This window comes from Monomorium pharaonis, chromosome 7 (genome assembly GCF_013373865.1).
Source record: "Monomorium pharaonis isolate MP-MQ-018 chromosome 7, ASM1337386v2, whole genome shotgun sequence".
NCBI classification, from domain to species: domain Eukaryota; kingdom Metazoa; phylum Arthropoda; class Insecta; order Hymenoptera; family Formicidae; genus Monomorium; species Monomorium pharaonis.
The window spans coordinates 21,442,811-21,467,710 of record NC_050473.1 but is presented as its reverse complement, the minus strand read 5'-3'; the positions used below and the strand labels follow the sequence as shown (position 1 = coordinate 21,467,710).

The 24,900-nt window shown below is 36.1% G+C and overlaps 1 protein-coding gene across 3 annotated transcripts in view; it reads left to right on the top strand.

Annotated features, from left to right (window-relative positions):
• The window catches only part of LOC105830874, a 30,337-nt gene extending 10,849 nt beyond the window's left edge, over nt 1–19,488 (top strand). For 2 of the 3 annotated variants that reach the window (XM_012670534.3, XM_012670533.3), the window contains exons 4-5: nt 5,379–5,642; nt 18,520–19,488. In XM_012670534.3, the coding sequence (XP_012525988.1) occupies nt 5,379–5,642; nt 18,520–18,716 (461 nt within the window). In that variant the 3' untranslated portion in view covers nt 18,717–19,488. The remainder of the gene's footprint in view (nt 1–5,378; nt 5,643–18,519) is intronic. The other variant, XM_012670535.3, reaches the window with a different exon arrangement.
• Nucleotides 19,489–24,900: the final 5,412 nt, after the last annotated feature.

The window sequence follows — 24,900 nt, the reverse complement described above, 5'->3', positions numbered from 1 at the left end:
CTTACGAGGGACTAAGTTAAAGAACATTGGATTTTAGATCAGGAGCCGTCCACCTTCTATATAAAATTCCATTTTTTAAACTTAGGGCGTTTCAATAATTCCAATAAATTTGAGCCGAAATGTCTCCGTCACCCAACTCCGACCGAGCAGGACGCACTCCTACCTCCTTGGCACGGTAAAAGATAGAAATGGTCGTATCTTCCTTCTGCTTCTTACGCCATTCTTCTAAAAGACTTCCTGAAAAAGAAATTTGAGCAACAGTAATTCCTTTTCTCTTAATGTTTCTTTCCTCTATCCTAGAGCAATAACCACAACCGTTTGATTCGCAAAGACGTCTAGAAAGTCCGTCGGCATTTTTATGAATTAATTCTTTTCGGTGCAGAATCTCGAAGTTATATTGTTGAAGTTTCTCCAGTCAATGTGCCAATTGCCTGTCCAGATCTTTAAAAGATAACAATCACTTTAAAGAAACATAATGTCCGAACTAAAAATGTTTGTCCGAATTAAAAATTTCCTCCCAAGAAGGTAATGTCGGAAAGACTTTAAATATTCTACAATTGCCAACAATTTGCGACGTGTAACACAATAGTTTTGCTTGGTTTTGCTGAGAACTCGACTGAAATAAGCAATAACCCTTTCTTTTCCTTCTTGTTTTTGAGAAAGAACTGCTCCTATCCCAAGAGTAGAAGCATCTGTGTCTAAAATAAATTCCCCTTCCTCTTTTGGAAACGCAAGTATAGAGGAAGAAGATAACTTGTTTTAATTCCTTAAACACAGAAAGACAATTTTCTTCTCAGACAAAAGGAACTTGATTTTCCGTAAGCGCATATAAGGGTTTGGCCAAAGTAGAAAACCCTTTAACAAATTTTCTGTAATATGAGCAAAATCCGAAAAAGCTCCTTAATTGCTTTTTATTATGCGGAACAGGCCATTCCCTTATAGCAGTTATCTTTTTGGGATCAGTAGTAATACCGTGTTCGGAAACAATATGACCTAAATATTTAACATTTTTTTCTAGAAAATTACATTTCTTTGGGTTAACTTTCAAATTGACTTCTCGTAAACGCGAGAAAACTTCTTTTAATTTTTAAGCATCTCAAAAAAATTTTTTCTATATTACACGCTTAAAAGTCGCAGGAGCATTACATAAGCCAAAAGGCATTACCGTAAATTGCCAAAGCCCATTTTCGATGGAAAAAAGCTGTCTTTTTTCTAACCTCAGGGCGAATTTTTATTTGCCAATAATCACTTTTTAAATCTAAGGTTGAAAACCAGATGTTACCTGAGAGCTGATCGAGTATATCATCAATCTTGGGAAGAGGATACGAATCCTTCTCAGTAACCCCATTTAATTTTCTATAGTCTACACAAAATCTTATACTTCCATCTTTTTTCCGGACTAAAACTGCATCCAAGGGCCCTGTGACTCCTCAATTACGCCTTGAGCTCTCATCTCCTCAATAATTTTATTAACCTCCGCGCATTTGAATGGAAATACGCCGAGGAACCTGCTTAATAGGAAGAGAATCTTTCACATTAATAACATGCATACCTATATTACAGTTCTCCGCGACAATGTTTTCAGAGAAAACCTCCCGAAATTCATTTAGGAAATTGGCAAATTCAGCTTTTTCCATCTTATTTATTTAAATGAGACGCAAATTATGAGAATTTTTCTCAACAAGTTTCTTCAAGAAAAGAGGATTCTTTTCTACAGATTCAATTATTCGAGAACAACAAAAAGAATCACTTTTATTTAAAATTTTCTGAACTAAAAGCAGCATCGAAAATTCCCTGTAAATTGACAATTTCAAGAAAATCCGCTCCCAACAAACAATCATCTTTAATATTAGCAACAAACATTGGAACTTTCAAAGAAAATTTCCCCAATTCAATTTTTACAAAAACTCTATAATTTACAGGGACTATCCCTCGTTGGATATTTAAGAACATAAGATTTTTTTTTAACTTTTTACTTTCTTTTTCTACAAACTTACAATTCACAATAGAAACATCGGAACCCGTATCAATCTTGAAGGAACAAGTTTTTCTTTCCAATCTTCCATAATAAATAAATTTTTTTTTTACAGAATTAAAAAAACAATTTCCCATACATTTAATCATCGGAGCATTTCTCGCGGAAGTTGAACTCGCTCCGGGAAGTTCAACTAAACCCGGTTTTCCCCTTTCATTGGGCATTTAGATCGGAAATGTCTGATTTTCCCACAAGTCCAACACTCTTTAGAAACCTTGTTCCCGAAACGTTTCTTTCCTTCCCCACTATCTTCTTTTTTCTTTTCTGTTTTCTCCGAAGCAGCTTTCTTTTCAAAATTAAAATTTTGCTTTTTAAAATAAGAACCTGCTTCTTCGCGTTTCTCCCCAAGGATAATCTTCAAAGTTTTTGCCCTTTCAATCGCAGCATAAAGAGAGGAAATCCCCTCCAACTGCAAAGTTTTTTAAATATTTTCATCTGAAAGGGCCGAAATAAATTGTGCGCAAGCTATCTTCTCGCACACCGCGTAAGAACGTTCAGGGTAAGCGAATTGAGAAAATTTTAAATAAAAGTGATTCTTTTTGTTGTTCTCGAATAATTGAATCTGTAGAAAAGAATCCTCTTTTCTTGAAGAAACTTGTTGAGAAAAATTCTCATAATTTGCGTCTCATTTAAATAAATAAGATGGAAAAAGCTGAATTTGCCAATTTCCTAAATGAATTTCGGGAGGTTTTCTCTGAAAACATTGTCGCGGAGAACTGTAATATAGGTATGCATGTTATTAATGTGAAAGAGTCTCTATAATTTTGCTCCTAGAGTAGCAAAATCTTCCCCGAATTTTTGTTTACGTTTGCAAACTGCGTATAACAACTTTGAGAGGAACGCGTCTTCCCAAAGCGTAATTCTAACCTGGATTTTAATTCCGAGAATTCTAAATTTTTGAGATTCTGAACAGACTCCAAAACAGAACGTGCTTTACCCCGCAGACAAAAAGCGAGAGCGATGGTTTTAAAAGAGTCATTCCAAAGATTCGCACGAGCAACTAAATCAAACTGCAAGAGAAATTCCCATAGCGAAACTGTTCCATCGAAAGTATCGGGCTTTAACTTAAAACCGGGCTCTAAGCGTTCGCCTCTTTCGCCCGCGGAAACGCGAGCCGAATTCGCATGACCCGACTCCGCGTCACCACTTTCACGATTATTGGAAAGACTTACAAGGAAATCTCGCGAACCCGTAAATTCTGATTTTAATGAAACTTGGCATAAATGTAGAGGGGGTGAATACATAAATTTAGAAATTTTTAGTGGTGCCCAAAAACGGTTTGAAGGGGTAAAACTACCCTTCAAAGTTAGACATTTTTGCGTTTTTCGATATATCTCGTAAACAAAATATGAAAAAATGTTTCATACAAAAGTTTTACAGCATAAATATCTCCATTTAACTACGCTATTCATTTTTCGAAAAAAAATTTTTTTTTTTAAATTTATTTTTTAAATAAATAGCATAGTTAAATAAATGTATTTATACTGTAAAACTTTCGTATGAAACATTTTTTAATATTTTGTTTAATTTACGAGATATATCGAAAAACCGCAAAAATCATCTCAACTTTGAAGGGTGGTTTCACCCCTTCAAACTGTTTTTGGACACCAACTAAAAATTTCTAAATTCATGTCTTTACCCCTTCTACATTTATGCTAAGTTTCAGTAAAATCTGAATTTTCGAGTTTGCGAGGTTCCCTTGTTAGCTGTAATTGAGAACTAAGAATCTGTAGTTCCTCGTCCCGCTGTCTCTGTTGTGCGGAGAATTCCTCTTCTCTGCGCAGCCGCTTTTCGCGCAAAGAGCGCATTTCCATAAGCAGTTCCTGAAGAACTTCCATTTGAGCTGCAGCAGGATTGGTTACAGCTGACTCCACGTGCTCGCTTCCTTGTAAAAGGCATTTTCTCCGCGGAAAAAGCCGCAATCAAATCCGAGTGAGACGGGGTCCTCGTAACCATAGCTCGTTTGTGTCGCCAGTCCGTTAAGACCGGACGAGCCTCCAAAAAATGTTGCGCTCACGCACTGTCTTCCACTCGCGACGCAGTTACGCAAAAGAAATAGCCAGCTGTTTCGTTTAAACTTGAAACTTTATTCTCTCGTAGAGATACATTATAACTGTACACGTCCGCTCGGCTCGAAATATCAAGCTCAACTCTCCCTTGACAACGCGTCAACATCCGTAGTCAAGGGACAACGTTCACGTTCCACGGAGAAATCCCGATGCACCGAACAATCTCCCGACTCGGGCGCAACAATATTTTATTTTTGTTATTAATAGTTTTTGATAACTTCTTTCGGAAAATACTAATTTTACCACTTGACATAGATTTTATTTGAAAAATGTAGAATTTTTACTAATCTTGCTTGAAATATATTTTACTACTAGGATTGTATAACGTTGTACACTGTTAAGTAAGACTTATGAATAGCTCTTGCCTTCAAATTCAATGAAATTTACAGCAATTCTAGTTTATTAAGAAACATGTTTACTGTGTAAAGGATTTTTTGTAAAAACAAACAAAAGTAGAGAAATTAACGCGATAAGTTCAAAATTAGTAATTATATAGTATAAAAAAGCCACCTCCGATTGCCTAGACTTTGATATACAATATGTTATCAAGATTTCGACTCTAAGTGACATCCATAAGATATCAGCTGTTTATTATTTATTAAAAAATTATTAACAAAAAATGTTTTATAAATTGAAAGTTGTAAACTATGTAGAACAGAAAAGTAAATCGACCTTGTTTTGGGCCATAAACACAGAGAGGTATGGGGTGGATCTTCTCATGAACAATTAATATCTTTTGGAGATCGTTTAGGATTGTGATCTTGATAACATATGTCAGAATCAAAATAATAATTGGAGATAGCTTTCTTATACTATAAATAATTATCTAATTTTGAACTTTTTTATGCTAATTACACTTTTATTTATTTTTACAAAAAATTCTTTGCATAATTAACATGTCTTTTAAAGACTTACAATTATTGTAAGTTTCATCAAATTTGGAGAGGCTATTCGGAATTTGAACCCACTGTTGTTCATTAATCAAATCCCTTTTTAAATGCAGCTAAGGACAAGAATAACTAAGCAAAACAATTCACTAGGCTATTGAACCATCGTCTTGCTGAAGTTTATAATTCCTGCACTGGCTATTCAAGCATTGCATGATTTTATCTCAACAATAAACTTTATTAAAAACAAACAATGTCAACTTCTTATTAATAAAATAGTAGAGTATTTCCTAAATTGTTACATTATTTTGTTATCCCCTTCATAAGATATTTCATTATCTGTATATAATATGAAACTAGTAAAAATGTGAAATCGGCATTTTACAGTCGGGTGTACCATCATACTCGGAGTGACGATAGTGGTACCAATTTGTATGATGGTAATCGGTGGACTCTACCTTTACGATTGTCCACAGGGTGAATACATTCCCGTATATTTGTTGGTAGGCGGTGGATTTGGAGTATTTAAGCAATTATTAACTTTATCAGCCAGAGTACGACAGCGCCAAGAGGAGAGAGATGAAGAGAGAATCAGGCAATCGCCAACACAGACTCTGATTAACTGTTTTATGCTGGGATGGTTCATTATCGGTAATCATATTATTGTGGATTTTTAATTCTAGTTTATATTTATATTGATTTATGTAATTAACTCTCAAATGCAGCTAGCGGCGTATGACACTTCTGAAATCTTATACTCAATTTTGAATAAGTCATCAAATGAAAATCGAACTTGTCACGTTATCTGTTAAATTAAAATTCTTTGAAAATTATTGGATTATCTTTTGAAAGGTTCAAAAAATATTCAGAAATTTTTTTGACTCCTAATACATCATAGTTTACGTGTAGCAACTGCAAAAATACACGAGGGTGTCTTACATCCCCGGCTTCAACGGGTGGAACTCACTTGGACACGGTTTAAATGGACACGGTGCATTTGCACACGATATTTTTAGACACAATATCTTGCGCACCGTCCATTTACACTGTTAATTTGGACACGGTGCTTTTGGGCACCGTTTATTTACACACCGCTCACTTGCACACCGTTCAATTGAACACGAAAAGAAACGGACACATACCCACACGCGCGCGCACACACCCGGGGAGGTGCAGGGGGGCTTTCAGTCCCCCTCCTGCACCCACCCTGTCGGTAGGATGCCCTTGGCATAGTTATTTTTCACTGTGTCCAAGTGAACGGTGTGCAACTAAACGGTGTGCAAATGAACAGTGTGCAAATGCACCGCTCCCACTTTAATTACATAATTTTTATGAAGTGCTGCATTTGAAGGTTAATAGCACAGATATTTGCAAGAGACCATTTTGCACAAAAAATATATTAACCCTTTGCGTCATGATGGGTCACTGAGCAACCCACCAAGGTTTCTCTAATTTTTAATTGTTTTAACGATTTTTTAACCTTTCAAAGTCAGTTTTTTTTGCTTTCTGATAGTTCGAATATACCACCTTAAGATATGTTTAAAAAATATATATGACCACAACTTTGTATTTATTTACTTGTTATAAATAACTTGTTATAAATACCAAAAATTTACTGTTTCTTTTTAAGAAATTCAATTTCTCTTAGAGGAGAGCGCCAATTTCTACATCTGGGGATTTTTAAGATTGCTGATAATCTGTCATTACATTTTTGAAAATGGCGGATGCAATATGACTGACACAATATTAAAAATTTAACTAATTTTCATAAAACTTAGTATCTAGGGTTTTTTGAAGTGCTGATTAACAATCCGTTATTAGAATTTTAAAATTCAAAATGATGGATCCAATATAGCGGGCATAAAATTAAAAATTTATTTAACTTCCGTGAAACTTAGTATCTAGGAGTTTTGTTATATTGGAACCGCTATTCTGAATTTTGAAAATCTCACAATTCGTAATCAACACTTAGGAACACCCTAGATACTAAGTTTCACAGGATTTGGTTTAATTTTTAATTTTACGTCCGCCATATTTGGATTTACCATTTTAAATTTAAAAAATCTGACATTTAAATTTGTAATCAGCGACTCAAAAGATCTGGATGCAGAATTTTATCGAAATTGATAAGCAAGAAATAGTCGTGGCTCAAAGGGTTAAAATTAAATTGTATCACATTAAACAATTTTCTTACATGAAGAAATGTATAGTTTCGTCGAGAAAAATATATTTTAATCTTAATTTGTATGAAATATGTCTTTTACGAAAACAAAAATCTTAGAGATATAAATAAGAAATAATTGAATCTTAATTATTATTTTTATATTGATTTTAGTTTAATAAGAAAATATAATAGTAACAAAATTAAATTTTGTTTATTAATTCTAGAACAATATACTCATTTTTTAACTTTAAACAGTACATTGGGTTATAAATGTTAGAGAGCTTCTGAGGGAGAGAGTAGCAAACTGATCACGTGATCGCGTGCTTAACGTTTACATCGAATCAGAAGAGACGCGGTTTGCCACTCTCTCCCTCAGAGGCTTTCTAATAAATGTACCCCAGTCCTTCAAAAGCGTTCTGCATTGAACAGATAGACTGAAATGAATATTGTACTATATGAATCTCTTCGTTTTTTTATGACAAAGACGATAGTATAATTCACAATAATATTGATTAACATCAAATACGTTAAAAGTTAATTTAAATAAAATAAAATTGAAAGTCACAATAATGTTTTTTTAATCTATCGTATTTTATTCAATTTTTAATGAATTAAAAAAAAAACAGTTTTGGAACAGTAAAAGACCGAGAACCGGGATAAAATAAAGGATTTATTTTATAGGAATAAAATTAGTTCCGGTCAAATTGGCTGAAACTTAAATATGTGTATGTGTTTTTTGAAACGCGCGCGCAATGCACACGCTAGTATTAGATTAATATATAAATGATTGAATATAACACGCTATGCGTGCATGCATATATGTATATGTTACGTTACGCACACACATATACACACACAGACTCGCTCACACATTATAAATGTATTTTTTTAGTTATTTATATACATAACCCTTGTCAGCTGATGGTTATCGCTTTGTTTTGAAGTTGTTTCGTTGCTGTTTGGTTTTGGTTTTGAAGCTGTCAGGCTGAGAGTTACTGCTTACGTGTGCTTTTAATAAATTGCATTTCTAAACGTAACGAGTTGCTTTATTTCGCGCGCGAGCGAGTGTTCGGAAGTGCGCGAGCGGGTGCAGTGCAAGCGTGTGCGAATGCGCGGCGAAATAAAGCAACTCGTTATGTTTAGGAATGCAATTTATTAAAAGCACACGTAAGTAGTAACTCTCAGCTTGACAGCTTCAAAACCAAAACCAAACAGCAACGAAACAACTTTAAAACGAAGCGACAACCGTCAGCTGACGAGGGCAATCGATATATTGATTTTCCTGCATAAAGCTCGCGTTTACACACGCGAGCTCGCACGTAACGATATATTAACTCATAGTTAATATATGTATAATATTTATTAGAAACAGGCATTTTTATACACCCAATCTTATTGACTTATTTTATCTCTTACACTTTTGATTTTTGGATCCTGTGCTCATAGATTTTTTATTGGTATTATCTAGACTACAATATATTTATATTTTAGCCAATTTGACCAGGGGCAGTTTTACATTTATAAAACGTGCGAAGGCCTTCTGAATGTTTAAAAAGTACTATTACTTTGACAAATAGTAGTTGTAGTGGTATAAAAATTAGAGGGTGGGACCAGACCGGTTTCTAAGGTTTTTTAGATTGAGTCCCAGATGCGCACAGTAATAAACGGACACAGCAGGCTGAATGAAACGGACACAGATCAAACGGACACAGTAACAAATGCGCACATTGCGAAACAGACACAGTAACAAATGCGCACAGTGCAAAACGGACACAGTAACAAGTGCGCACAGTGCGAAACGGACACAGTAACAAATGCGCACAGTCGCAAACCCATGTGCAAAGAACGCTTTGCACACGCGCGCGCACACACACAAACACACACACGGGGGCGCAAGGGGGGCTTCGCCCCCCTTCCCGCACCCACTCCGTCGGTAGAGGTGCCCGAAAAGTCGCAACCCATGTGGTAAGTCCGTTTGTTACTGTGTCCGTTTGGTCTGTACGCATTTGTTACTGTGTTTATTTGGTCTGTGTCTGTTTGTTACTGTGTCTGATTCACTCAGTTGCTGTGTCCGTTTATTACTATACGCATCTGGGACGCTTCCGTTTTTTAGATCAAGGACCATTATCACGCCCCGCTGTGATTTTAGACTTAGATTTTTAATTCTAACTTTTTATCGGAGATTAGGTGTAAAGCGTGGTGTACAATACATAAGTAAGCGTGGAATAAGGCATAAGAATAGAAATGACGATTTTTCCGTAAAATGCTTACAACAGTCTTGTCTAGAATGATAAAGTAAGCGGCCATTTAGCAATGTCGAGGATAGGAAACGAACTAACAAACGGCGCTGTGTAGTCATACTTTGAGCTCTGATTGGCTGAGCGTAAGAGTAAGAATAGAAAATAAAATATAAAATAAATTTACTTTGCGTACGCCGTTACGCCAGCTCTTTTACGCCAGAAGTGACGTTCTTACGCCTGCTTAAACTTACTCTTACTTCTTTCTCCACGTTTACTCCGTGTATCGTAGATCACGCTTCAAGGGTCTTCTAGTCGGAAAAGTTAGACTAGGGTTCCCTCGGGTTCCACGATAAAGCCCGTTTCCAGATCAGATATCTTTTACAGGCAAGAACAAGAGGATGTGCATATTATAGATATAATATATTTAGACCGAGCATTGTGAGAGTAGAGGGAAGGGGCTAGCATGCTTTGGGTCATACTTTTCTCTCTTGTTCGGTTGTATAACCCAAAGCATGCTAGCGTTTTCCCTCTAAATCTTACCCCTACTCCCGCAATGCTCAGTCTAGATATACTATGTCTATGCACATTGTCCTCCCCGCTATGTCTTTACAAGCGATATACATCGTCGTCTGCTATTTTCAATTTGAGCAGATGGGCTTTCAGACGTGACCCGTGAGGAGTCCCATCGCGATTTTAAGCCACTGTCTTCATTTTTGCAAGTTTTATTGCTCTGCTGACCATCGGTTGGCTGGCATCGGAATATATATATATATATATAAATTCAATATGGCAACAAAATGTTGCAAGTTATTCCATTCAGCAAACCTCTTTAATGTAACATTTTTCGTGACCAACTTTTTTTACTCTACACTACCTAGTTGGATCTCTTCATTCTTACTTCATAGACAGAATAAATGCTTAGGCTGTTGCTGATCAAAACTCCTGATGGAAAAGCCAACCGATGGTCAGCAGAGCAATAAAACTTGCAAAAATGAAGACAGTGGCTTAAAATCGCGATGGGATTTCTCACGGATCACGTCTGAAAGCCCATCTGTTCAAACTGGAAATAGCAGACGACGATGTATATCCCTTGTAAAGACTTATGTATCGTGTATATATATATTGTAACCGTGCTCGCGAGCGACGGCCAACTTCGCCTCCGTCCCTGGTCGCGGCCCTTAGCCGCCCGGGTGTCGGGGCGACCTTTTCTAGCAAAGTTTTCTACACAAATATTCGATTGGGCGCCAGGTACGTTAAGCGTACCACTCTGTTTACACCAAATCACAAATTGTCGTTACGTTAATAAGATTACAGAAAAGACGGGCGCTCGTTAGGCGACCGGGGCGTTAGCGGCTCCGATATCCAGCTGCTCAGCTCTAAAATGGCAGAGGGGGAGGTTCGGCGCGGGTGGATGGAATCGGGAAGGCGAGAGAATTATTGAAGCAACATAAATTTAACAATAAAATTAACAAATGTATTTGACAGTAAATAATACAGGATTAGACGGCTCTATGGGGCGGCAATGGTGACCTGCGCGCGTTACAAGCTGATGATTGCTTGACATTACATGTCGCGAATACGGGATAATCAATGAACGGATGATTTGACGTACGCGGGAATTCTCCGACGGGTCTACGCTTTTTATCCGGCGCCGTTGGTGGACGCCAAACTCCCGATGGAATAACAGTGTCACCAAGGGCGATCGGGACGAAGCTCCGAGTCCACGCGACACGCGGTGGGTTTGTGCTCCTCCGCACGTTACAAGATCCCGCAAGTAATATGCGCGATAATTATTCTGAGCTCGCCAACGAAGTAATACAAGACAAGAATATGAAATCAGACGAAAGCGCAATTAACAACGATTCGCGATATCGATGCGATAGATTAAACCAAATTCTTCGAACAATAAATTATAAATGCGCAACAATTCACAGCGTGATTAATAACTCGCGACACAACTATAGGACGAAATTACAGTCGACTCGGCTGCGGATCGGGATACACACGCAACGTAGAATTAGAACACGCCACGAACAGCACGGAACGAACTCACGCGGGCGGGCGCGATCGGGCAAAGCAACGATACACTAATAAATTCGCGACTCTAATCTAATGACCACAAGATCGTAATAAATCCGTAACTCTTTCGTGAGTCGCCCAATCGCGAAATCGGTGGCTTTACAATTTACGACGCTCGTCTCACCAAGCCGGCTCCTTCGTCTCGGTCTCGTCCGGATCGGGAGGTTTCCGGCTCCTGCGTCCTCTTACATGATATCTCAGCTCGGGATCTGGATCGCACGCACAAGACAATACAACGTCCACAGCTTGAGTGCGGGATCCCTGGATCCTGCGGGGGCCGCTCAGCGACACGCCCCACCTTGCCTCCGATACTCCAGGCTCTTATTGGTCGATTTTCTAAAAATCGATTTTCGCGCAGCGCGCGGTGTGCACGTCGTTGCCGGCTGATTGATCCAGGCGCGGTGGTCGATACTGTTGGGTCCCGTGCGCAAGAATTTCTGGCGCTTTCCTCTGGCAGGTTCCTTTCTCCTGGCCGGGCGCCTTCTCCGCCACCGGGACGTTAGTTCCTCCTCGACGAGGGCATTCACTGATGTCCAATTGCCGTGATCTTCGCCGTGACTAGCGCGGGATCGGATTTGTAGGCGCCCCGTCGGAACATCGGCCTCGCGCGCCTTCGCTGGATCTTGAAAGCGTGATTTGGCGGCAGTATCGGAATTCTCGAACGATACGAATTGTAGGCAAGATAAGGGCGGTATTACCTGCAGACCCCCGCTCGAAAAGGGTCTCCGTTATTCCCTCGGTGTCCGCTCACCTGGTGACCTCCGGGAATGTTCTCCATCGAGACGAGACGACAAAAAATTACAAGGAATTCGCTGTAGCCACCGAATTCCGCCGCACTCGCGATGCAGCGCTCGCAAAAATCTTAACGATTAGTACACGGACAACACACGGGACGTCACATACACAAAAACACGAGACAACACGATTTTGCATTCGTCCCTGAGCGGGAGAACGCAGGACCCGCGTGATGTTAACGCGTAAGGGCCACTAAGGCCCTTGTGACGGACAGCAGCCTGCGGCTGTCACGTCACAATATATATATATATATATATATATATACATATACAATTGCGCGCAAAAGTTTCCAGGAGTGACATTTTGTACTCTAATTTATTTTTAAAAAAGACTAATAATTTTTAATTATTATGTGAATACGAGATATAGAAAACAAAATAATATAGTGAAAGAACATTATTTATGTTTGAAAAAATATTTATTGTTATAATTGTTATACTTACCTGTGCAAAAGTTTCCACTTTGTATTATGAGAAAAATTATTAGTTCACATGTTCTAGAACACACTTAAATTATATTTTAGTCTTAATATTTTGTAGCCGTACCCTTTGCAGCGATAACAATGATGTAACATTAACTCAATTAATCAATTAATACCATGTAAAGTGAAATTTTATCCCACTTTTCCTTCAACAATTTGAATAATGTGGCTTTATTTGAATATGTATGCTTTCAAATTTGACGGTTTGGCATTTTCCATAAATATTTTTGTAACGACCTGATTTCCGCGTGGACTAGCTCGTCGGGATACGGAGAGGAAAAGGTCCGAGACAACAGACAGTAATTTAGAATAAAGCAATGGTAAAATATATTTTGCGCAAATTAGATTAGGTACATTATTTACAACGTATATATACAGAAGAAACGTGTGTTCCCGTCAAACAGCTGTTTCGTTTAAAGTCACGTGTGGCGCTTGGTGGTGGTCGCGGGGCTGATGTCCCGGGACGAGGTGCTCGCAGTAGGTAGACACGGGATTAGCGCGGTACGGTGGACGGTGTTTTCGCCGTTCTGGTAACTCGGTGCGGCGGGGTACGCGCGGTGCGGCGGGCGGTTGTGAGTCTTAGAATCGTGTGAGGCGGTGATTCATGGACGGAATACGGATCTAGATCCCGAGAACGCTCGGAAGAGACCAAGAACTCTTGATCCCTTTGGTTTAGGCCATTTTTGCCAGGAACGGAGCGGACCGGTGGCCGAGAACTCTCGGCAAAGGCAGAGAACTCTACCCTTGGTACGCTGACTCTAGGAAAGGAGATAATGCGAACAGAACCTGAGAACGCTCGGCTAAAGCGGAGAACTCTCCACTCTAATTTCTGGTCGCGTTGGGAAGCTTCTTCTTGTCGTGTCAAGCGATGTCTTGGCGAGACCGTCTCAAGAGAAGTGAACCTACACCGAGACGGCTTTTTATACCCGTCCGGGCGGAGGATCGGTGACTCTCGGGAGTTTTTGATTCTCCCCGTGCTCGATCTCTGGCGGTCGGGTGATCGGCGGGAAATCGCGCGGCTTGCGGAGGCGATTTTCGTCTCAACGCAGTGTTAAGTTTTATGACGGGCCGGTGCCTATATCGCGGCCCGGCGAATGTTTGGTCGGGTCATACGCGGTCGCTGGTCGCCGGCGGGCGGGTTCGTTACATTCTATTGGGTGATGGGACTGTCCCGATTGCACACATAAGCGATTGGACACAGTAGTATTTCCCGATTGGACACAGTCGCGATTGGACACGGACTCGATTGGACACAGACCCGATCGGACACGGACTTGATTGGACACAGACCCTAATGGACACAGACCCTAATGGACACGGACCCGATGGGACACGGACCCGATTGCACACGGACCCGATTGCACACCGACCCGATTGCACACGATCCGTTTGCATACGAACCCGATTGCGCACCGACCCGTTTGTACACGGACCCGATTGCACACGATACGATTCTGCATTGCAGATAGTACATGGATTAGCGACTTGGACGGGGTGGGTGCAGGAGGGGGGCGAAGCCGCACATGTGTGTGTGTGTGTGTGTGTGTGTGTGTGTGTGTGTGTGTGTGCGCGCGCGCGCGAACGCGCACAAAGCATTTTCTGCACTACATTTGCGATTATAAAATATGTATAAAAAAAAATATAATAAATATTTTGTATGTATTTTTATGTCTGAGTTCGCTAAGTATAAAAAAATTATGATAAATATTTATGAAAATATTAAAAATAAATATTTATGCTATTAATCCAAAAATATAAAAAATATTTTGAATTTGTATACCATAAATATTTTTCAGTACATTAAAAAAAAATATTTTATATATTGTTAGTAATAATTTTTTTATTATTATTTCTAAATAATTTATGAAAAACGATTATATAACTTTTAAAAATAAATTTGTAAAATATTTATAAAAATTTATGTTAAATTTTCTCTGCTATCTAGGTTGTTTTTGCATTATTTTGCGATGCGGAATCGTATCGTGTGCAATCGGGTCTGTGCGCAATCGGGTCAGTGTGCAATCGGGTCTGTGTCCAATCAGGTCTGTGTCCAATCAAGAAATACTACTTTAATCGCTTATGTGCGCAATCGAGCCTCACTCTGGGTGATTGAGATGGCAAAACTCACATTTGAGTAGAAAACCAGTGTTTTAACAATTTGGATGTCCTTGTAAATATCAGTGTTCATATTTCCGTTAATCTTAATCAGTGAACCGACTCTTTGCGCAGAGAAAATTTCCCAAACCGTCACACTTTTTCAATCATACTTTACAGTAGATATCGAACATTTTTTTGTACCAATAGAACGTCGTACACGTAGTTTATCATCGCTTTCAAAAAGATTAAATTTGGATTCGTCTGAGAAACCTACTTTCTTCCAATCTTTGACTGCTCAATTTAGGTAATCTTTGGCAAATTTTAATCCTGGCCTTCTTATTTTTGTTACTAATTAATGGTTTTTTTAAATATTCATACGGCCAAAAAGTTCCACATTATGTAGTCTTTGTGTCACAGTATTACGACAAACATTAGCTAGGTTTTTATCCTTTAGCTAGCTTATAATTAGCCGCCGCTTGTGATTCGTTAAAAAGTTATTAACAAAAAAATTTTAATAAATACGATACATGATATGTCTGTTTTACTTCAAGTTGCAAACCCATGTGCAGAGAACGCGTGAACAGAGTACAAGAGGAGGTTACAAGAGGAGGGTACAAGATTCGCCTCGCATTAATTTTTATAAAGCATTTATGCGTTTTTTATTTTAATAATGAATTTATTATTTATGGGGATTGGGTTTTCTTTTGTTAAGATTTACCCCTTTTTTTTTATAAGATTTAGATTAGAATAATAATAATTAAGTTTAGAGTAAGATAATAAAAAATTAATAAATTTTCTTTTTTTAAATCACCTAAAAATGCGTGCTTCATAAAAATTAATGCAAGGCTAAGCCCTCTACTTGTGCCCCGCCCACGCGTTCTCTGCACCACATGGGTTGGTAACTTTAAATAAAGCAGAGATATCATGTATTGTGTTTATTAAAATTTTTTTGTTAATAACTTCTTAACTATCACGAGCGGCGGCTAAAATTTCTTGAACATTATTCAGGAGAGTGACCTTGACAACATATGTCAAGGTCAAAGTCATCGGAGCTGGGTCCCTTTGTAAAGGTTTACCGCGTGTGGAGGGGGAATGCGTGTGTGCATGCGTGTGTGAGCCTGTGTCTGTGTCCGTTTCTTTTCGTGTCCAACTGAACGGTGTGCAAGTGAGCGGTGTCAACTGAGTGATGTGCAAATGAACAGTGTCCAAAAGTACCGTGCCCAAATGAACGGTATGTAAATGAACAGTGCGGAAGATATTGTGTCCAAAAATACCGTGTACAAATGCACCATGTCCATTTGAACCGTGTCCAAGTGAATGCCACTCATTATCTTCTGTAAAATTCTTACACAAATTTTAAGCTAAAGCTTATAATAAACCAAATAAATAAATAAATAAATAATAGTTATTATTTTATGACTTCTTGAAAAAAATAATAAAGACAATTGTCTGCTTACGCACTCTCTGCGCGTCAACTCGTTTATATTTTTAAATGTCTATTATTTAACCCGCCAGAAATTAAGCCAGATAACGTTTCTATTACATTTTATATTATTAATTACCAAATTTAGGAAATTTTGAAGTTAATGAAATGATTACACTTGAATGAAAAACAGAAAGAATGCGTTATCTTCATAGTCCTCTCACACATAAACGTGTTGTACTATTTCAAATGACTGCCAGACATTTGTTCCACTAGAAGACTGCCAAACAAGATTTTTTAATATTTTATAATATAATTTGTGGCGCCTATGACCGTTGACAATTGACAGCCGCACATGTTCTGAATTTAGCTTTGTCTGAATTTGACTTCAGACAAATTGAGGAATTTGTTTTCGCCGACAGACGTTGCATAATGAATTTACTCATAATCAAGATGATTCATTAAACTGTATATAAGAAGGGACGATTCAACGTCTCTTCGCTTACTGAGCGAATGTAGTACCGGTTCCTATTCAAGTGAAGTACATCCTGATGTTTGAGCGCTGTACGGAATTCTTCCCTTGGAAGCTTATCCCGATCGACTTCCTTGAACCGAAATATTTCGTCGACGCTTTCACTCAGACGACTCACCAAGAGATATCTACGCAGACAGATCATCGAGAATTATCAGTAGAAGAAGGAGAAGTGAAGAAAGGAGAAGAGGAGAAATATACGGATCAATCCTGGTCAACTTTACAAAACCACACATTTCCTATAGGGAGAGAAAAATATAAAACACCTTTTTATCTGCGCCGAAAGGCGCACTAAATCAATTAAAAATAAATTGTAGAAAATAAAATATTCTTAAAAGACGAAATCCTCAATTACTAATTTTTTGCGAGGCGGCTCTCCTCGTAATTTATTACACAAAAAGTTTCAAAAATAATGATTTAAGTCAAAATACATAATTTTTTTATATGTTTGTTTAAGTACCAGATCCATTTTGAACCGCAGGTAAATTGCCAGACCAACTTTTTTAAGTATTTTATCTTATAAATGATTAACAAAAGAAATTTCAACGACGATAATTTTGCGTTAAAGATGCTATTATTATAAAACGTCCCCGCCAAGTGTTGTTTCACTATCCACATGCCAGACCTGCCATTTACTGATGAGAAAGATGTATGAGAATAGTCCCAGAAGTACCCCACCTGACGTATAGATGGCGGTTGCTGTTAAAAAAAAATTACTATGGTAGAAAGTACCAATTTTATAAAGCTTAAGTGTGAAGTTTGAAGACGCTACGTCATTTAGTATTTGTTTAGCAGCCATCAATAGTGAACGCTCAGTGAATTTGGAAACATGGAAAAAATTGGTCAATCGTTATGTGATATAATACTTTCATTTGAAAGGTCTCAGTCCAATCAATATCAAAGCCGAGCTAGATTCTACTCTGAGGGAGTCTACTCCTTTGTTTACAACAGTAAAATATTGGGTGGCAGAGTTTAAACGAGGTCGTACGAGCTGCCAAGACGAACATCGCAGTGGTCGACCAAATGAGGTGACCACGCCAGAAATGGTGAAGATAATCCATAAAACGGATGATCGTCGACTGAAAGTGCGTGAGCTAACAGACACCGTAGATATTTCAAAAATCTATACATCGCATATTGACTGAAAATTTGGAGATGAAAAAGCTGTGCGCAAGATGGGCTGCGTTTGCTCAGAGTGGAACAAAAACAGCATTATGAGGATGTTTCAATCTTATGTTTGGCGATGTTTCACAATAATAAAGCCGAGTTTTTGCGTCGATTCATAACCATGGATGAAACATAGGTCCATCACTTTACACCTGAGACGAAGGAACAGTCAAAACAATGGATTGCAAGGGGAGAATCGGCTCCAAAGAAGGCGAAGATGGTTTTTACTATAAACAGGGTATCGAAGCTATTGATCATTGCTGGGAAAAGTATATCGAGCTAAAAGGAGACTATGTTGAGAAATAAAGATATTTTTTCCCAAATTTTTTGTGTTCTTTGTTAGGTCGGGTACTTCTAGGATTACCCTCGTATATAAAAGGAAGAATAGGTTTTAAAAGGTGATGAAATGAGTCACTGAAATCTGTCGTTAATTATCGGACTATAATTATTCTTGCTACTTTTAAAAGGTCAGAAAGTGAGCCATTTACCTTATATTAGTTTTAATTTCATATTAATGATTTCCTAATGTGTACAAATCTGTTTCTTACAGGTTCTATGTGGGTATATAAGGAGTACGAACCAAATTATGATCCAGCATTGGGGAAATATTGCAACAAGACATTATATTTATTCGCCTTCTGGCTGATTACGTCAGTTTATATTTGTATGGGCATCATAACGGCCGGCCTGTGTAGCATCTCTGTAGCTAGCATCGCGTTTCAAAGACCGCCATCGGACTTGATGTGAGATAGCGTCATTTAGCCGCTTCGTGTCCATGTCTTCGAAAATGACGTGCATCCAAGATCTTCCGCATTTGACGGAATAGGCAGGATCATATTTATTGAATAAAAAGGGAAATCCTGTTTACTTGCAACATGGATAATAAGCGCGCGCAATTTCGCAATATTGTACGCACTCGGTTTTGCGGAAATATAACCGACACTGTCTCTTGTTTCCCCTTTGACCGAGATATGAACAATAAATACAGTTCGTTCGTGTATAGATATATTAAGACATCGACGACTGGAAGTTGAAGTGTTGAAGAAAGCTTCAATTTGTACATAGATATGGACGTACGTGCCGTACAAAGAAGAGAACTCTCACTTTGATAGCGAAGTGACAGAATACGATGATATTTGTCCTTTGAAACGCAGTCACTTCGCGTGATCGAGCGCAAAAAAATTCGTCCACATTTACGTACCTGAGTTGCTTAAACGACTATTTCGAAGAAAAACTCGTTGGCACATTTAACGCACATTAGGCAATCCCGCGGGTGCGCAATACGTGTCTTAAACTTCAAGGTACGAACAGGGTATAAAAAAGTTACGATTAGTACGAAACTGGATTAACGTAACTCTTTAACTTTGTCGGTTCATATCTCCGAATAAATTTAATCAATTTCAACGCATTTTTTTCAATCGAAAGGAAAAAGATTCGGAACTATAATGGTGTTGATTAAAAAGTTAAAGATATTAAAAGAAAAGAGATTTTTTTTAAAGAATGAGAAAGAAACGAAAAACTTTTGTAAAAATTTGCCTTTTTTAAAAATTGCCTCTATTTATTAGAAAAAAAAGATAATGTAATTAAAATAGTGGTCAATGGAAAGGTGAACTTTAAGAATCTATGGTTAGATTTTTTATTTTGTTTTGTTTTAAAACTATTTATTTGTCGATATGAAAACATAATATTTTCCGATGTCACCGAAATATCGCGTAACGTGAAATACTCACATTTTTTAATATAAATAAATAAAAGTATTTTAATAATTTATTATTAACAATTTCTTTTTTTTCAGTTCTTAGTTTTTCGCGAAGACGCTACGCTACTATTGGTCTCACCAGGCCCATGGCGAGCAAGTCACGATAACGAAAAAATATTAACACAGTTTCTAGGAACGTTCCTAGCAATAATTTTTGCGAGAAGTTTCAAAATTTTGTTAACAATTTGTTATAAACAAATTAACAAATAATTATTTTATACTAAAATAAACCACGCCAATTGATTCATGAAAAACCACAACATAACATGTATAATAACTCGATTTAATATAAAAAAATTTAAACAATTTCTATATGTATAAATGGAGGTATTATATGGACATATTATATATCTTTTCGTCGTGTTGGGCATATTATACATGTTTTCGTCGATTGGCATGGTTTATTTTAGTCTAGAATAATCATTTGTTAATTTGTTTATAACAAATTGTTTGAACATTTTTTTTCAACTAACTTTTTGTTGCAAAAATTATTGCTAGAAATGCTGCCAGAAACTGCGTTAACTTTTTTGATATCGCGACTTGTTTTACCGTGTGATAAAGCGGTTTCATGCACATAAAAATTGTTTATAAATTTTTTGTAATAAATGGAAGTATTTACATGGACATATACGTTTTTGTCTGGTTTTTTGTGTAGAATCGATTGGCTTGATTTATTTTAGTTCAGGATAATTATTTGTTAATTTGTTTATAATAAATTGTTTTTAAAAATTTTTTACAACTAACTTTGTTGCAAAAATCATTGGTACAAACGCTGCCAAGAACTGCGTTAACATTTTTTCGATATTGCGACTTGTTTTGCCATGGGACTTAATAGATTAAAGTAACAAATAACACTATATGTTCACTTATTTTGCACTAAATGATGATATTTTACATTAAACGAAGAAACAGTTAAAATCACTTTTATGCAAAATTTGATTTTATGTAATTCATCAATTTTGTGACGTTCTGTATGAAATGAGTGTAAAATACCCAGGAGAAGAATTGTGGCGCTTCAGTTTTTAAAAATACAGTGGCTCCACCAAGCGGTGGATTAATGCTTGGACTCTTAAGGTCCCTCTCCCCCCGCATTTGGCTCATTCACTCCTCTCCGTTTAAAAACGGTACGCATTTCAAAATTGCTGGGTTCAAAATCGCTAACCTATTAGGGAGCGTCCCAGATGCGCACAGTAACAACGGACACCACCAATTAGATTGCTGGGTTGGTCAGGGTTAAGATGAATTTATAGAATTTGATTGGTGGTGTCCGTTTATTACTGTGCGCATCTGAGACTCACTCATTTCGTACCCTGAGGATTAAACAAGATCGCACAGACGACATTTTTGCGACATACAAACCGGCGCGAAAGTTAGTTTCGACTTTGTCGCGAGATGACGTAAAAAAACGGTAAACAATACATTGAAGTCAGTGTATCTTTTTTAAGCTTCTCGACACAAAGCTGTAAGGTTGGTAAAAGTCTACTTTTTTAAAAATAAAATCTACATACCAGCAAGATGCTATACTGCCGACGAGCAATCCTCTTCACAATATTCTCTCAATCATGAACTCTTTACATGCCAGTAGTAAAAATCGGTATTTTTGGAAAAAGAAGTTTGCAAAAACTGATCTTTTAATAAAAAATTAATAAAAAATGAGGAAATGTCGGTTTAAAAAAAGGCTTTTTCAATTTAAGCTTTGTCCAAGATAAAATTCATGACAGATTGTGGAAATCGAAGCGAATTATTTTTTCTTACAAGATGAATAGTAAATATGAAACAGATTTGCATAAGTATAAATCTGTAATTCTATTAATATTTTTTTTCCATTAGACTAAAAATATGAAATTTAGTAATATTTATATCTTCAAAGCTATTTTCTAAAAAGTATTTATTGTTATTAGATTTTGTTATTATTAGTCTCATTTTTTAAGCCGTGAGGATTGGTATTACGATCTACTATACAGGGAGAAATGCGAGCATCATCCATTTCTTATTAGGAAGATAGGAATCGAGATGAACGTAAAAGTCCACCATAATTTTTAGATATCTCCAATGATAGTCGAAATATAGCACAGTCCACTGTGTCAAGCATTGGCTGCCGACGGTGAAGGGGAGGAGAAGAAGCGCGCCGTTGCTCATGTTTCAATAGAACATAGGGTAATAAAAAATGGGATTTATCGTGTATACACCTTTTTTCTACATACTAGACTTTTCCGGCCAACCTTGCAGTGTTGGAGCTGAGAATGAGAAGTGACAGAAAGTAGAATCGCTTCGACCGGATCAAGGGCTGTGTGTAACATCGCGTTAATCGCGAATCTTTTTAATCTTGTGCCAAGTGGACGCGGAGTCGCCAGACCAAAGTATTTTGCTATCACAATATTGCTTGCGCTAGTGTCAGTGCGTCATGGATTTTACAAATTCGAATTCTGCAAACTTGTCTGAAATTCGTGAGATGAGGGATCCAAATGCGAAACGCGTGACTCGCATTATGCTTAAAACGACAGCGTTAAGAACGCTTTGGTACGACGGTCTAACGTAATTATATGATGTAAATGTTAGTTATGGCATTGTTCTCTCGATAAAACACTTTTTGATCTGTGTTGAGCACTTAATAAACTTTACGTTCTGATAGAAAAATTTTAATGAAATTTTAACGAAAATTTGACAAAGAAATATTAATTATCTATATGCTTTGTTATAAAACTATTTTCTGTGTTTAATGAAAAATAGATTACATTTTAATGAGAATTCAACGAAAACGTAAATTTCGACAAAAAACGTAAGTTTTAACAAAAACAAATTTTAACGAAATTTTAACAAAAAATTACTAATACTATTTAATGAAAAAAGGAAATTTTATTAAAATAAATTTTTGTAGTAAATTTTTTAAATTATAGATATTTGATAATCAATGATATTTTATTGAAATTAATAAATATTCGATAAAATTTTGATAAAATTATTAGTTAAATGTTTCAAAAATGTGTATATAAAATTTAAATATAAAATTCAATAAAATTTTAGTAAAATTTTTCCATCAGCGTGGACTTGACTAGTACACTCCGTTTACCCGTGACTTTAACTTATTGTTAAAAGACTGCAATTTCTCTTAAGCGTCAATTTTATCAATTTATTCACCCTTTCTCCGTCCTTTTACGCCTCTTTAGATCTTTACTCTTTTTTTTTTCATGTCTCTTGACATGATTTCTTACGAAGAAGATAAGACGTGCGCAAAGCAATCAAGTAGAAAAGTATGGACATATAAATATATATGTGTTTATCTCCTTCGAAATGTGTTTTTATCTTAAAAACTGAAAGTGACAGTATTTGCAGGAGCTTGCTGTTTTCAAAAAATCAGTATGGTCCATCGCACAGAGGGTGAAAAAAGTAGTCAAGATTGTTACTATGTATTACTATTTATAATTAAAATTTTATAATAAAATAAATTAAAAATATATGTAAATTGTGTGAAATATATATTATATAATTTCCAATATATATAACAATAAATATTGCTAACAATAAAATTAAGAATTATAATTAAATACAATTTGGCTGCAAATGTTCCAAATGAAATTTGAAAAATCTATTAGATGAGATGCGAAACTATTCTACACATAAAAAGAAAGATCAGGTTGAAATTCCGAGGTATTTTAAGCCTTGTTTCCGAAAGTTAAAGAGTTAAGAATACCTTTAAATTTTTAATGCTTGATTTTTTATATAATAGTTAAATGTTTTCTTTGACAGATTTTTTCAAATTTCAACTCTGTTGCTAGGTAATATTTGATTCTTTATTTTTAATATTTATTTTTATTTCTATATATATTTTTGACGCGCGTATATATGTGTGTGAGATTTATATTTTATATAATTTACATGTATTTTATGACTTACGTATTTCGATTTATTTATTGTTAAATATTAATATTAGTTTTTTGTTTTTTTCCCTCTATACATCGAGTTGTAATATGAAATCTCTGAATTTTTTATTCTATATAATATATAATATTTAATACTGATATTCCTTCCACTTTCGTATAACTATCAACTTTTCTTAACTGAAATTTAGTCTTCCTCCCTCAGTCCTGAAACATAAATATTCTCTGCGCAAAACTAGACTTAAACTATGCTTAGGCGTAGACGTAGATATATGGAATGCAGGCACATGATATGACGCAGTACATATAATTGAAAGGTTTCTTATAAAAACTGGGTAAGTCCAAAAAAATAAATTTTCTGGAAACAAAAAGAAAATTTCAACTTATTTATTATGTAAATATGACAATTTTTTTAAAATGTATAATATATACCAAAAAAGTTGTAGATTTTAATTACTTAATATTTTAATTAATATCTTTAGGATTCTCTTAAAAAAAGAAAAAAATTCGGAATTTGGGTCTTACAAAAATTTTATATTTACAACCTATTTATCCCATAATATTTTGCTTTTTTTATAAAATTAATGCAAAAATTTAAGATATAAGTAATGTTTTTTTTTTTAATTCTCTCAATTGCTTTTAAAACAAAGACATTCTTTTATATTTTTTGTGTATAAATACGATAACTTTTTTCGAATATATAATACAATAAGAACAAAATTTTAAGCTTTAATTATTATTTTTTGAAAACATTAAAAATAATAATTTTTGTCCTTGTTTGATTTCTGCGAGAATTTTATATTTACCTTTATTTATATTTCCCGTTTTCTATTTTGCGATTTTTACCGAAATATAATTGTTCACGCTACTGATGAAAGAATGATTTAGTACCGTAACCCAAATTTAACGGAATAAACTTATTTGATTTTTGTAGAAAATCTTTCAATTGTGCCTGTATCGCGCAATGATTAACAATAAACGAGCTTGCGCTTTCAATTTTGCATTTAACATGTTAAAAAAATATGTATATAAATCCATCGCATTATATATAAACACACACGCGCGTATATGTACATGTTTACATTAATGTCGCAGAGTTCAGACACTACACCAAGTGGAAATAGATTGTAAATAATATGTACGACTGAATGTAGGACTAGCAACACGTGCGAACACGTATCTTTGCATTTATTGTATTATTATAATATAAGCGAAACTAATTTCCGACGATGTAGTAGTATTCCTACGTTTTGCATGGCGAACATGTACACATTCGTTGTAATTTCTTAAATAA